The 16267-nt window shown below is 36.3% G+C and overlaps 1 protein-coding gene across 1 annotated transcript; it reads right to left on the bottom strand.

Annotated features, from left to right (window-relative positions):
- Window positions 1-1440: 1440 nt before the first annotated feature.
- Window positions 1441-15804, bottom strand: LOC143637048 (protein CLT1, chloroplastic-like). The gene is made up of 10 exons (XM_077104518.1): window positions 15422-15804; window positions 3817-3962; window positions 3694-3731; window positions 3398-3513; window positions 3220-3316; window positions 3094-3129; window positions 2953-3003; window positions 2745-2868; window positions 2523-2648; window positions 1441-1610 (listed from the first exon to the last, which is right to left on the bottom strand). The coding sequence occupies exons 1-10, from the start codon at window positions 15802-15804 to the stop codon at window positions 1441-1443; spliced, it is 1287 nt and encodes a 428-aa protein (XP_076960633.1).
- Window positions 15805-16267: the final 463 nt, after the last annotated feature.

The following is a 16267-nucleotide window of genomic DNA, read 5'->3' as shown; positions in this document are numbered from 1 at the left end:
TAAATTAAAAATATTTCTTTATTGGTTCTCTAGTTCTCTCTTGATCCTCTCTCTCTCTCTCTATATATATATATATAATAACACGAATATCTCACTGATAGTTTTGACCATTAATAAGGTATAAAAACTTATCTAATATACACTCATATAGTATATAGAGAAAATGACCGTTTTAGTCTCTGTGGTTTTTAGACGGAGTCACTTTGCGTCCCTGATAAAAAATTTGAACCGTTTACATCCCGTGTTTTAAAAGTTGAACCATATGCGTCCTTCTGTTAGTTTAACGTTATCTTTTCCATCCAAAAATGTTTGCATTTACTCTTTTACCCTCATATATTATAACATATGTCTGATTGTTAGTTGAACCCTAATTCACACAAACACATTGAACAGCAGGTATACTACGATCCGTGATTGTCTGGTTTCATCTTCTTCCTCTCTTTGTAATATGGAGCCCTAAATGACTGATTCTTCTTCTTCCTTTTCGATTCGATTGGAGCCCTAGGTAACTATCAACTTTGATTGGAGCCAAAATGTCTCAATTCTCCTCCTCTTCTTCGGCGAATCGAGGTCACGGGGTGTTGGTGCATCAGATTTGTTTTGCTCATGCGGTGTAGGTGCGTGTTATAGATTGACCAGCGATTGGTGAATGGCGGATTGTGAGCGGCGGTATAGATTGAAGGTTGTCAACGGTGAGGGTGAACGGAGAGGGTGAAATTGACCGGCGAGGGTGAATGGCGGATTGCGCAGGCGAATTTGTGACCTGCGAAATTGTGACCGGCTAATTCTTTGCTAGCCGGCGATATTGATGTCAAAAGAATGTAAACGACGGACTGCTTTTGGTCTGTAAGACAAGCCTCCACACACGGGTCATCGAATGTGAACGACGATATAGATTGACCGGCGATTGGTGAACGACAGATTATGAACGGCGATATAGATTGAAAGCTGTCAACGGCGAGGGTGAACGGAAATGGTGAAATTGATCAGCGAGGGTGAATGGCGGCTTGCGCCGGCAAATTCTTTGCTGGCCGGCGATATTGACGTCAAAGGGATGTAAACGGAGGACTGTTTTTGGTCTGTAATATTGAAGTTATCCTAGGTAAATATGAGTGTGGTGTAAAATTACATATATGGCCCTGATTTTAACCTTAAACTTAACAGATGTTAGATTGAGGGACGCATATGGTTCAACTTTTAAAACACGGGGATGTAAACGGTTCAAATTTTTTATCAGGGACGCAAAGTGACTCCGTCTAAAAACCACAGGGACTAAAACAGTCATTTTCTCTAGTATATAGTTTCCAACAACAAAAGTCCAGCTCATTAATTGGCAACAACATCCACATATCTGATAGCCAACAACATTATATTGGCCTGATGGCACAAACAAAACTACCTATTTCTATGTCACAAAAAAAGATGATCATGATGAAGATGTCAAGGGGTGGTGACATGTGATGGCATGGGAGGTGGAGTGGATGGCGTCCAAGCATATATCAACATGCCCATCACAAGCACAACGGCGCCTGATATGAACCCTGATGGAAGCGAGGATGCCACTCCCAAGTATGGCAATGGAAGTGTGAACACAAATACCGATATTGGAACTGCAATCAACATGTCAACAATTGTTAGACAACAATATTATTGTTTCACCTATTCCTTTTAAGCCATAAATATCAACAAAATAGAGACAATCTTATAATTGTAGTAATAAATCTATTTGTGTAATTATTTTGAAATTATAATTTTGTAACTATTTATTTTTTTTGTTTTAAAAAATTCAATGTGAACAGGTGATTCAGGGTTTACTTTGTTTAACTTTCAAATTTTGACAACGAGAGCAATGATCATATACGTAGACAGGTTTTACTTTCACTAAAACTCGCTCCAACTCTGATATATGTGATCGTGTCTTTTAAAAATTGTCACTTTCATCATATTCGTACATGTTAAAATTCTAAGCAAAAAAAATGAGTTTTTTTTTTTTTAACAAAAAAGGACCCCAATGTTAAATACCACTTTACACAGAACTTAACAACACACTCACTCATTCTTAAGGCAGACTTGTAGCGATTTGCTTGCAAGTTTTACTTTAATTGCGGCTTTTTGCTACCAAAATACTTTTTAAGTACAAGAATGTTAGATTTATATTATATTTAGAAACAATCTGGGTTTTATAAAGTGTGCATCACACAATATGGTCTGATGTAATCTTATGCAATTGGCCAACTATTTGAGCATATTGGATAACTGATTGCAATGTGTTTGAGTATTTGAAAAAATTAGACCATTTATTGAACAAATCTAACTAGAGATGATAGGAATATCCTATTTTTGGTGTTTAAAATTGTCTATGGATAATTTTTTAGTATTTTTTTTAATAACGAAAGCCTTGCATACATGAAGCGCGGGCTGCATGCATCATGCATCGGCTTTTGAAATCAAAACGCATCGGTCATCACAATGCTTTTTAAAACCAAGGAAACAATTAAAAAGATATGAGGGCGTATTACAACCTGAAACTGTGGAGGCAAGTGAAGATACAACTGCGGATGAGATTTTTATTAGATGCAACAATGATATGTTGTAAGCCATATTGACAATACAAAACAACACTGGTAGCAGGGGAGCTCCCTCACATCCTGTGGAAGTCCAATATTATTAGACTTAACTCTTCATTAAACAACTAAGGAGATTGATCAACCAAAAAAAAATAGCAAGATGAAAGGACCACTCACCACTTGATATAGTACTCATGTTTAAAAAGCAAGCTGCACCATCTGAAAGATAGTTTGGCAGTTGATGAAACGGAATACCCCATAACCTTGACAAAAATGGTAAAAGAATGCAAATAAAGAGCGCCTGCACGAAAGAAAATATGCATAAACCGTTTCATTGTTTAATTGTTTGAAAAGCTAAGCCCTGTGATCCAAAAAGTGAACCTACCTGAAATGCAGATCCATAGGAATTTATAACAAACAGATCCACTGAACCAATCTGTTAATCAATTTGTAAAATATGATCATAAATGAGTATAGTAAAAACGAAAAAAATGTTACAACATTTATCAAAATCCATCATACATACCTTAAACTTTTTCGCAGCATCCAAAAAAATGACTTCCTAAATCCCAGGAAAGGAAGACATGAAAACTAATGTTTTTAACCGAAAACACATAAATCCTGTTTAACGAAAGAAATTAAATTTATAAACCTTTAATATGGTGTCGGCTGCTTGAAACAGAAATGAAACGATCATTAGAAGACTCCAAAATAAATCAGCTTCCATTAATGAACCGGCACTAGATCCACTGCACAAGAACACTACTGGCTTAAAATTTAAATGCATACGTGTGTAATACATGTTGATCAACATAACAATAGTAAATTACCTGGCAACAGTGACAATGACACCAAAGGCGACAAGGAAGCAGCCGAGTAACTGGTTGAATTTGTATCTCCTTCCAAGAAAAAGATATGATAATATGATTTGCCAAACTAGAAAGCTCTGCATGTAATGGAGAGGTGGTAAGGCCCACGACTAAACACTGCACAACAGATGCAATACTTGACATCTTAAATAGGATATGTGTGTGTTGGGCGTATCTTAATTTGACAGTTAAAAAAAATAAAAAATAAAGAGAGAGAGAATTTATAAAAGAAAAGAGTCTTAGTTTTAACTAGTTACCTGTGACAAAATTGGAATAGATGCTCCTGAAAGAACGGCTGTTAGACAGGCAGAAACATGTTAATACTTTTAAAGAGAAAACAAGTGCATAAATTAAGTTGAGTGAATGGTTTGTATTAGTACCTCCTGCGGCCATTCCACAAGCAGCACCAAGAGCTTCCAAGAGACCAACAGCAAGAAGTGGAGCTTTTGGCATGGAAAGCATTTCATCAGTAACAATGCCAGCTCGGTACCGGAAATGTAATATCGAGAAATACACAACCACGTACCTATAAATTAATAGTTTTAACTATCATAAAACAAAGCTTACAATACATATCTCAACTGTAACTTTAAGTTTTCTGAATTATAATATCCTTTTTATCAATGTTCAATGAGCTCCTTACATAGTTGATATTGCCTTTTTTTAGCTTTAATAAAATTGTTGGCATCATTCTTGCTTTGCAATAGGCCAACAAGTTTGCATTTTTTAAAATAAAAATAATAGTAATAATAATAATAATATATATTGCATATAAAACATTTTAGATGGACATAGTTGTCATTTTACACTTTTAAGATCTCGTTAAAATCAATGAGGGAGACGCCGTTATATTTATGACCTCTGGTCGGCTGGCGAACCCTATTTACTGCTCTCCGGCGAATTCAATTCCACAGACCTACCAGTTCCTCAATTAAGTGAACGGTTACCACGCGATTTAATTATCCGTCCTAATGGCGGTGACCGTTCAAGACGTGGTGCTCTTAATTAACACTCCGCTCAATCTTCTCTTTCACTCTCTCTCTAGATAAACCAGAGTCAATCAAGCAACACCAACCCATTTGATTGATACGTTCTCATTAATATTTTTTGATTTTGATTGTACTTCTGTTGTGAATCATTATACAAACTTAGCTGCTTATTGATTTTGGGTTATTTAAAGTTTTGATTTTGCTTGTTTTGCAATGGATACTGTAGACATGGCATCTATTCTTGGGTTGCCTCTTAGTCTACCTACTAGGCTCTCTCTTAATAGGGTTCAATTTCTTTGATTTCCGGTGATCAGTTTAGGTGTTTATAGTTAATAAAAATGTAACTATTGTTAGTTTTTTTACTCTGCAGTTGTGACAGTTGAAGGAAGATTTTTTTTCCACAAATGTGCAAATCTTAGTGGACACTTTATTTTGGTCAAATATGTAAAGCTAACTTGCTGTTTGTAAATCTTTAGTTTTGATTATTGCTATTTGTTTTTTATTTAGGCATAATTAGGTTTTCGTTTGTATTGCTGTATTGCATTAAATTATTTCTTTAGGTGTGGTGTACTATTTTTCTGCAGCTGAAATTTACAATCAAGTCTCCTTCTGTAGCATGATTTACAGGTATTATATTGAACTATAGCGCTTAATTTGTGGCTGCATGTTACCTTTACCAGGCTTTCTTTACAATTTTCGTTGTTTCATTCAAGTGATTTGCTTATTAACTTTCAAATTCATATCTAAATGTGTTTGGATGCGCAATTAAACGAATGATAAAGTCAGAGTCTGACAAAAATGTAATGCAGAAGCTGTTATCGAGAAAAATGATTATTGGGTATTGACCACATTTTGTTTATTATTTTTAGAAGACTCACTTTCAGTCATGGGCTAGCCCAACCCGTACAACTGTGGCTCGATCTGCAGCTTCTTTTTCAACACGGTCCGTGTCAACTGGTGAGACTGTTGTTTCAGTTGACTGTCATGCCAATCTGCGTGAGCCGGATTTGAAGGTGCTCAAGTGTTTAACTCTCTAATGTGGTTTGCTTTTACATCTATGCTGATCATGCTAATGTTCTTACATTTAATGATATGTTTATTTATAAAGATTCTTATTAGCTGTATGATACATTTGCAGTTGCTGGATGCATCATGGTACATGCCTGGTGAGGAATTCACTCCAGGAACAAGGTGTGTATTATTGTTTCTTGTTTCAGTAACTTGTTTTACAGATTGTGATTTTTGTTTCAACGGGTTGTTCATATTCCGGGTGCTCTTTTGTTTAATGTTGATGGAATATCAGATCGAACTACTAACGTAAGATGCTGTATTTAAATTTTTTTTAATGTTCTTTATTAAAAGTAAACTTACTGTAGACCAAAAAAAAGACATCATAAGTAGATACCTTCATGATGTCATGATTCTGGCACCATCTCAAAGTAATGTATGATTCATCAAATATGATTATAAAAACTCAATTGTCACCACCAATGGAATTGAAGCCATCATCTTTCATTCCACAGACTCATCACTTTTATATTGCAATAAGGAGTCATTTTGTAAACTAACGTTTTAAAACAAAATTATATACAAAATATATATATATAATTCTTTTAAAGATTATGGGCTTATTGGGAAAATGGGCATGGGCCCGTCGACGTCCTCGAGCCCCCTTAGGCCGGCCCTGACCCTACAAATTACCTGGTGGCATTTGGGTAAAATAGTAATATGATATGCATTTCTTATATTTTGATTATTTTCTACATCATAAACTGCCATTTTAATCTAATAATAATAACATTCTATGCTTTTTAGCATCTGGTTAGAAAATTGGCATATGAATGAGACTTCATGTAGTTTTAATGCATATGATATGGATTTCTTATACTGTGCACAACAAGCACTGCACTTTATGCATGAAACCTGGTTAATATATTTATTTATTTGCAGATTGAAACACTTTTTAGTGGTAAAGCTTGCAAAGAGATTAGAGAAGAAACAATAGGTTTGACTAGAAGACTTGCACAGACAACAAAAGACATATTTGGAGATTTTAACGAAGCTGTTGAAAAAGACGCAAGAAACAACCGTGTTTCGGATGGAATCGTACATCCTTTTAGCAGTTATGATAGTCATACCTAATAGTCCTCTGACCCTCAAAATGTCAAACATGATCTCATTGGTATTTATTCGGAGGTTGGTGTTCCTTTCCCTTTATATATTTATATAGGGTAGCCTCACTTGATTGGCTTGTTTTAATTAAGCTGCAAATTTTAAAATATAATAATACTATCATATAAAACTATGAAAATAAACAGCCTGACCCGATAAACTGCGAAATGTCATATTTTAAAAATAAGTGGTTGTATTATGCTGCTTCCTGTATTCATCGATCTGTTTTAACATGTTTCTAAAACTGGTTGGTGTCCTATGGAACTCTTGGTCATTACTATGCTAGATTGTGTAAGCATCGCCATGCCCTTGATCCATTTCATTATTACTTATTGTTTGACATTTGTAGACTAGATGATCAGATATTTATAAATTTTGAGAAAATTAGGACAGGCAAGTAGATGCATTTTGAAATTTTCTTCTTGTTTACTTAAATTAATCATGATATTGTTGACAAAAGTGCACATGCAAAAACGGATTTTTTAAAAATGTACGGTTTGACTTTTCGGAGTCAAATGGACTGGTAACAGATGGTGGTCAATCAATCAATCATACCCAGTAAAATCCCACCGACAGCAGAGCTATAGGTAGGGTCTGGGGAGGGTGGGATGTAGGCACACCGTACCTCTATCCAAAGGAATAAAGAGGTGGCTTCCAGAGAGACCCTCGGCTCTAAGAACATGTGTATGAAGCAAAAAAAGGAAATCAAAGTTTAACAGTTATATAAAAAACTACTACTAATTATAATAATATTAATAAAAAGGTCACAGTTTAACCGCAATATAAAAGCTAATAATAATAATAATAAAGTATGTAAGGGAAATACCATTATGGTATGTGACCTAAATAAGTTAAGTCTAAGCCCTAAGGTATTCAATTCTCTCTAAAAATCCTTAACTTTAATTCTACTTCTCCACGAATTCCTATCCTCAACCATGTCCTCAGAGAGGTTTAGGTCTATCAAATCATGCCTAATCCTCTCATCCCAAGTCAATTTCGGTCGTCCTCTACCCCTCCTCCCCTCTATAGTAATGTTTTCTACGGATCTAACAGGATTCGTCGTCTGTCTTCTCTTTACATGTCCAAACCATCTCAATCTCCACTCTCTTATCTTGTCTGCTATGTTCGCCACCCCTAATCTCTCGCGAAGCACAACGTTTCTTATTCTGTCTAGCCTTGTGTGCCCACACATCCAACGTAGCATTCTCATTTCTGCTACCTCCATCTTCCGCACTTGTGCCTTCTTGATGGCCCAACAATCTGTTCCATATAGCATTGCAGGTCTAACTGCCACCCTATAGAATTTTCCCTTCAGATTAGTCGGGAAACTCTTGTCGCATAATATACCTGTGGCTGCTTTCCATCTACACCATCCTACCTGAACTCGGTGGGTCACATCACTGTCTAATTCCCCATCGCTCTGTACAAATGATCCTAAATACTTGAACTTCGTTACCTGCGGGACCACCTGCCCTTCAATTGTGATGTGTGCGTCTTCACTGTCGTTTATCTCACCAAAATCACAGTGTAGATACTCCGTCTTAGATCGGCTAATCTTTAAACCTTTTGTCTCTAAGGTTGTTCGCCACTCCTCAAGCCTCATGTTTAGTTCTTGTTTTTTCTCAGCAAGTAACACAATATCGTCTGCGAACATCATGCACCACGGGAGAGTCCCCTGAATCGACTTTGACAACTCATCCAAGACTACTGCAAAAAGAAACGGGCTCAACGCTGACCCCTGGTGAAGACCTACCTCTACAGGAAAGAAATCAGTATCCCCCACTGGCGCACGAACACTTGTTTCACTCCTGGTATACATATCCATAATTATCTCTATGTATTTCCTGGGCACTCTTCTACCCTCCAAGCACTCCCAGAGCACCTGTCGTGGCACACTGTCGTAGGCCTTTTCTAGGTCAATAAACACCATATGTAGATCACGCTTCTTCTCCCTATACTTTTCCATTAATCTTCTTATAAGGTGTATTGCCTCTGTGGTGGAACGCCCCGGCATGAAGCCAAATTGGTTGACCGTAACCTGAGTTTCTCGTCTAAGTCTAACCTCAATCACTCTTTCCCATAGCTTCATAGTATGACTTAGTAGTTTGATTCCTCGGTAGTTACCACAACATTGGGCGTCTCCTTTGTTCTTATAGATAGGAACTACAACGCTGCTCCTCCACTGGTCTGGCATCTTACCTGATTTGAGAATACTATTGAACAGAGTAGTTAACCACATGACTCCTTCCTCCCCCAGACACTTCCACACCTCGATGGGTATGTTGTCTGGGCCAACCGCCTTAGACCTTCCCATTCTCCTAAGTGCGTCCTTCACCTCTTCTCGTGTGATCCGTCGGCAGTAGCAGTTATTCGATGGTAACAGATGGTGGTGTTTCCAACAATATAACTTTGACAGCAATCATAAAAGTTTCCTATGCAAAATTCAACTTACAAAACTTCAAGTTTCCACAAATTATTACAGGAGGTGCTTGGTGGCTAAACAAGATGTTAGCCATGAAGAAACCTGCTAGGTTGCCAACGAGATGATTTAGCATGTATATTTGTCGAATTCTTTTTATGATGCATGACTGATTGAAATAGGTGAGTTTTGTTTATTAATGGTTGGTTCTATAACCTGTCTACACGTGATAAACTCAAGATAAAGTAGTTTAGTTCTTTTTTGTGTTATCGAATAATTTTTATTATCAAACTTGGGAGTATTATAGGCGACCTCCATCGGCATGAGTTGTTAACACTAGAGATGAATTTGACCAATTACTTGAACAAAGATAACTACAACTTGTGTTTTAGGGGAGGTTGGTTAATCTATATGTTTAATTACTATACTCATAATATGGACTGATTGTAGGCTTCAGATTAGCACTACCAAATGCTAATGAAAGACACTCAAACAAAAAAAATTTAATAACTGTATACTGCTTTTGGTATCGTAAACTATACGGAATCTAAAATTTACTATCGAAAATGTCGGTAACAAAACGATCTGCTACTAACTGAATCACAATTGTGTCCCCGCTGCAACGCGCAGGCACTCTTACTAGTAATAGTAATGTGGAAGAAATAAATGACAAAAAGAAGAAGCTTTTAGTTTCTTTCCTAACTTTATATTTTCCCTACAATAGAAGAGGACTTTGTCCCAAAAGAAAAGTTTAGAAACTAGAACAAAACTTAATTATATCGCATCGAAATATGTAGCAAATTAGATTTCGATGACGAAAAATGTAATTAACTATAAGGGGGACGGGACACCAGCGAATTCCCTAATCGAGTAGTAGCCACGGGTTATGTTTACCGATTGATAATTTGATATTATCAAACTAGCCGTTATCCAACGCCTTTATAGCCGTTTAAAACTTAAAAAAAGAAATGAACTATTTTACCTATTTAATATATACTACACTTTAACCATTTTACCTAAACAAAATTCAAACTTATTTATCAAAATTCCACATATACACAAACAAAAAGGATGAAGAGTTAAATTTATTCATTCCACCAACGATTACGATGACGAATTCTACACCGATACTACTCTACTAGCCTCCCACTCTGTGATATTGTCAAACAATCCAAAGATGAAAAGACAACATCTAGAAAAAGATGCATGCCACGTGATCGCGAAAAAAGGCCACCAAGTTCTAATGGAAGATTATTTCGGCTGAAACGCTCGTTCTTAAAACGGTAGGTGATACAGAAGCAAAATTTGAATGGTTTTAATAGGGCCTAGACATGAGGATGAAAAAGAGTTTTAAGGCGTTACAAAAAGGCACATAGGCAGTTAAACAACTCGCAACCGTTAGTACTTCTAACGAATATAAATATTTATGTATACGTGAATGCCTGCAGTTATTCTGTAATGCCGTAATTCAGTTATACGACATAGATTACTTACCTAGACTAACAAGCCACGGCATTGCGCTTTTGTATCAAGTAAATAAAAAAAAATCATCTTCCTACGATGATGGGTAGCATTGACCGTGCACGTCTTGTTTGGAGCATTTGTCCTACTCAGTTGAGAAACCAATATATGAGAGGTGATCATCAATATCTAACGGTCAATGCTCGAAGCGGGTGGCTTCAATAGATTTGTGGGTTTGGCATGCGTTGGTGGTTCGTCCAGATCAAACGACATCAAAGTTCTCATACAATCTCTAATATTTCTCACCAAATGGAATAGAAATGCGCCTAGCTGTCCATAACATGTAAATGGACGAGAATCTCAACGTGGATTCAATCTTACAAACGGAATCTACCCTACTTGGTCAACGCTTGTGAAAGCGTTTTCATATCCCGTCTTGAGGAAGGCAAAGGCATTCAATAAGGTCAAAGAGTCAGCAAGAAGATGTGGAGCATGCTTTCGGTGCTATAAGGGAAAACAGGGTATACTTAAAAAGACCCGTTAGGCTATGACTGTAGAAAGGAAAGAGACGTATGCTTGCATTATATTGCACAACATAATCTTAAAAGACAACGAATGCGATATCAATTGCCTACATAAGAGCATTCTCATTCAATTCTCCATCTCCATCTCTATAATTACACTAAAAACACTATCTTTTCTCTCTCATTTTCAATTAAATAATACTTTTTTATACTTTTATCATTACCTTTTCTCTCTCATTCACTCATAACCACTTTCAAAAATATTAAAAAATTATAGAGATGAACAGTGCGCTTCTTCAAATTTAACCATGAACAGTAACATTTTCTCTCTCCTCCTCTCACAACCATTTTTAACCATCTCTAAAAAATGGAGAACCCCCTCACATAATTTAGGGAATCCATTGGGAATGCTCTAAGGGATCCTCCGGTTGAGCCAGTTTTTGACTAAAATGTCCAAGATGAGTTGCAAACATAGTTGTCAATTGCAAATAGCGATAGGCTACCTATATGCTACATAGCTAATAGCGCTAAATAGCGACCGCTAATCGTGTTTAGCGGTAAAGTAGTAGAAAATTTTATATACATAATAAATAGCTATTTATAAATAAATAGCTTTTAAACATTTTATGTATAGATTTACAAGTTGAAAGACCAAATATAAACTAGTAAAGATAGAGGGGGGCTAATTGTTGAAATACAAAACTAATTTTACACTTTTTATGTAAAAACAATCAAGTTTCAGGGACTAACGTAAACTATTGAAAGAGAAAGGGATTAATTGTTAAAACATATAAACCTATTTAAACCCTAAAAGTCTAAAACGCATCACCCAGCCGCTTTCTTCTTCTTTCTGAATTCCGGCAACTATTTTCGACAGACATTGCAGGCATCGGCGTCGGATTTGCCACCGGAAACGCTATATGGTCGCTATGTGGTCGCCTGGCAATGCTATTCGCTATAGCGCCCGCAATGGATGCTATTATCAACTATGGTTGCAAAAGGTAAGCACACATTTCCAACTTTGAATGGATATTGTAGAACATTTTGCAACTCTTGAATTATCGTACCCTGATTCGGGCGAGTAGTTGTGTTTTCCTTTTTTCTTGTTTACGCATTGATATATATGTTTTTTTATTTAATTAAGCTATATTTTAGTTTTAATGAAACTTAAGTTTTATTTTTGTTTAAAAATGTATAAGTTTTATTTATGGGTAATTGAATGAATGAAGTGGCATTGCCAATTAAAATAGTTAACGGTAGTCCAGGATAAAGATAAAAGTGAAATGACACTCAAAGATTAGTGAAGTGTAACCAAGTTTTCTAAACACAACCGGATCAAAAGCGCATGTATATTAATAACTAAAACTTTTTGTTTAATTTATAAAACAAAATATTAACAACCAATTTATTTAATTAGTAAATGATAATAAAGAAGTATAAAGTAGCATGTGGGGTAAGGCTGAGGGGTGTGGGGCTTCAACGGGGGCGCTAGAGCCCCTCCGCTCGCGCCCCCAGGCGCTAACACCACACCACCAGGGCGCTAGCGGGGGCGCTAACGCGAAAAACAATGCAGGCGTGAGCCGGTTAGCGGGAGAAGAGAGAGGGCTGCACAACTTTTGATGGTTTTTTGACCGTTGGGAGCCGAACAAACCAAAAAAAAATATTTTTCCTATATAATTATACCCCATTTCACCCATTTTTATACCAAAACTTTAAACCTTCACCCAAAATCAATTCATCTTCTCAACTTTTTTTAAAAAAAATGGCTGGAAATTGGTTCCCAAACCTTGATTCAGATTATCTTGACGATGATTTATGGTCGTCACCGCACCAACCGATGTTTTATTCGGAGCCGCAAGAATCATCCGGCTTTCAACCATCCAACACACAACCGTAGACACAAGAATCACACGGTGAAGCTACGGGACCAAAAAGACGCGTCCACCGGAAAAAACAAGTTGCAACGGACGGGTCGGGACCGGCTTCGACTCCGAGGACGAAACGGAAAGCCACTCTGTGGTCATCGGATGAGAAGGAAGCCTTGTGTCGGGCTTGGATAGTCATTTCTGAGGATCGGCGTTGCCGTAATTGTTTTAACGTTTTTAAAAATGATTTTTAATAAAAAAGTTAAATGGAAATCTAATTTATTTAGTCATTTTGCAGCCGACTACCAAAAGAGCAAGATTTTTTGGACAAAGGTTAGGGAGACGTTCTACATGCTCGTTGGGAGTACAGAGCGGAACGTCGATATGATTTCGGGTCGGTGGTCCGAAATCAGAAAATTTGTCGGCTTGTTTACTAATCTTTTCAACAGGAACAGCGGTCGTATGAGACCAAGTGGCAGTGATGATTTGGCGGTTTACAATTTCACGGTCGAAGAGTGGAAGCAGGAGTGTTTGCGGAGGTATGGGATGGTGAAGACGTGGGACGATTTAAAGTTGTGGGAGAGGTTGAAAAGGTGTTCCAAGTGGGTTGAGCTGGTGGCGCCGGACTTTGATGTGGAAGTAAGGCTGAAACGGACTAAAACTAGTTCGTCTGGAGCGTATAGCACTTCAACCTGGTCGGATCCGCGTTGGATTCGACCTAAACATTGCGGAGGAGAAAACGTCTTCACCGCCGAGGAGGTGGCCATTGGGAAGGGACGCCAAGGGGAAAAAACCGGCTGAGGGGGAAGCCGTAAACATCGCCAATCTTGTTGAATCCCTCAATAAATTCAACAAAACCATGGAGGTGGTCTCTTATGACAAAAAGGAAAAAAGTCGAATGAGAGATTTGGACTTTCTTACTAGAGACTTCGGTAACCTAAATCCGGTCGATCAAATGCTAATGGAAAAGCAAAAGGAACGGATCCGAAAGAGGTTGATCGAAGAAGACCAAGCCGAAGAACAAGAAGAATGTTTTTTTTTAGTACTTTAATTTTTATTTTATTTTTAGATATTAATGTGTTTTTTTATTAATGTGTGTTTTTTAATAATTTATGAGTTTTTTTAATAATACGTTGTTTGAATATATTTATAAAAAAATAAAAAAAAAATTCGCTGGAGCCCCTCCACACCAGGGCCAGAGACTCCAACGGGGGCTCCAACACCCCCTTATCCAGTTTCTCTCTCTGCCACACGTCGTAATATTATTGGTTGGAGCCCCCATTAAAGCCCCATTAAAGCCCCCCACACCCCTCAGCCTAAGCGTGACATCTTGACACGCGTGCAGAATCTTGGGTTTAAGAAGATGGTCCCAAACATAAATTAATATATACACGTAACGCATAATTTGTTAATATATAAATAAATAGTGGAATAAAAGTGTTTTTTCCTCGATAATAATCCTGGAAGATTATGTTTGTTTAAAAATGCATATTTTATATATAAAATCCAGTGTTAAATTAACAAAAACCCAAAATCATATTGAGACACGTAATTAAAAAATTATTAAAACTAGGGGTCAGTTATGCTATAAAGAGAGATAAAAATGAAAATGATTAGAATCTTCTGTAGCCACAAAAGATACCTCTAAAAATAATAATGAAAAATTAATAAAAAAAATAACTCAAAATTTAATACAAAAACAAAAAATGAAAAAAAAAATGTTTCCACCGTTTTCCTCGTTCTAAGATAAAAAACTCGAAAAAGACATAATGTTGAGTGAAAAAGATCATTGTGTCTTGTTTATTATTGTGTTTTGTGCTTATTTTCGTCAATGATTGTGTCTTTTTTTTTGTTGACATTGCGTCTTTTTTTTCTTGATATTGTGTTATATTACTTCACATTGTGTCATATTTGTTCGGCACTGTGTTATATTTTGCGATATATTGTGTCTTTCTTTTGTTTATCATTAGGTTGTTTGTTCATTTTCGGCATTCCATCTTTTTGTCGTTTTTTTTTAACGCAATTACAGAGGAAACATTTTGGTTTTTTAATTTTTAACGTTTTCTATTTATATATTGAGTTATGATTTTATTATTATTTTTTTTGAATTTTTTTAAAACATTTTTTATTTGGACACAAATCACGCTTATCATTTTTTTCTACCTTTACGTTTTAACTTTACTCTTAAAACTAGTCCCAAACCCAACCAGAAAAAAGTTATCTATTTTAAGTTGGCCCTGCTAATTATAAGGAACCAACATTTGTATTCATTGTCTCCATTAAATGAATGATAAATATATCATGCACCTCCACTAATAAGTAATAACTGATTCATTTTACTCCACAAGATCTGAGTAGATCTTGCCAGGTTTTAAAAAATATGGGTGGTGGAGACTTGGGGTGTGTAAATATTTATTATTATTATTATTATTATTAAATTAAAAAAAAACATTCCGAAGAAAAGAAGACTAGAAAGTACGATGTTCATAGAAAAGAAAGAGAGCAGTTTCAAATAATTGAATGAATTTTGGAGGAAAATAAAAAAGTTTTGTTACCCGAAAGTTGCAAGCTGAGCCAAGAAAAACGGATAGTGCTTCAAAGGCACCAAAGCCAGCTTATACAGGACCCGATTCCCTACACCTAAGCCCATGGTAACAACCGCGGCCGCTGCAACCTCCACCCTCCGATCCCGATCCTTCCCATCCCCACCGTCAAAACACTCCTCTTTATTATTATCTTGTAACGCATACCCGCAAATCAATTTCCTCTTCTCCACCCGATTAAGAGCCTCAATCCGGCGATTTGTCGTCAGAACAATGGTTTCTGTTGCCCATTGATTTGGGTATGAGAGGAATTGGGTTTCTGAGAATACTCGGCGCCTCCTGCGAAAACGGAATCCTGTTGATGAGGCGGAGATCCGGTGACTGGTGGCCGCCATAATTATGAAAGGGAAGGAAGGAAGGAGAATGGGGGAATGAATATATATTTTATTATATGGAGATCTGACGTGGGTCAGAGGAAGAACGTCGCCGTTTCTGAATTCTTTTACTTTCTTTATTCCAACTCATGTTGTGCCCTTTGTACCATCAGATAATAATAATTTATATAATTCTATTTATTTCGAAATTTTTTGTTTTATAATATAGGGTTAGGTTTAAATAAAAAGTTTGATTTTTCTAAAAATGTTAGGAAGGATGGTATTTTAGTCTAACATTTTAATATATATATTAGCAAATTGAGAACTTTGAGAACCATTTTGGACCACTAAAAAAATATTAAAAAAAATTATAAAACAAAAAAAAACTGAAAATTTTAAAAAAGTAAAAAAAACAAAAATTCTTATATTTCATTCCGGTTTCATTAAAAAAACGAATTTTTTTTCATTTTAATTCGTATTATAC

The sequence above is a fragment of the Bidens hawaiensis genome, unplaced genomic scaffold (genome assembly GCF_021521415.1).
Source record: "Bidens hawaiensis isolate Kalapana, Puna unplaced genomic scaffold, B.hawaiensis_p1.1 tig00008100_1, whole genome shotgun sequence".
NCBI lineage: Eukaryota > Viridiplantae > Streptophyta > Magnoliopsida > Asterales > Asteraceae > Bidens > Bidens hawaiensis.
The sequence above is the reverse complement of the archived record's forward strand: the minus strand, read 5'-3'. Positions and strand labels throughout refer to the sequence as shown.

Coding starts and splice junctions, on each gene's coding strand:
- LOC143637048 (XM_077104518.1), bottom strand. CDS start 15,804: ATGGCGGCCACCAGTCACCGGATCTCCGCCTCATCAACAGGATTCCGT. Junction 3,130..3,219: donor CAGCCGACACCATATTAAAG/GTTTATAAATTT, acceptor CCTGGGATTTAG/GAAGTCATTTTTTTGGATGC. Junction 3,004..3,093: donor ATGCTGCGAAAAAGTTTAAG/GTATGTATGATG, acceptor ATTGATTAACAG/ATTGGTTCAGTGGATCTGTT.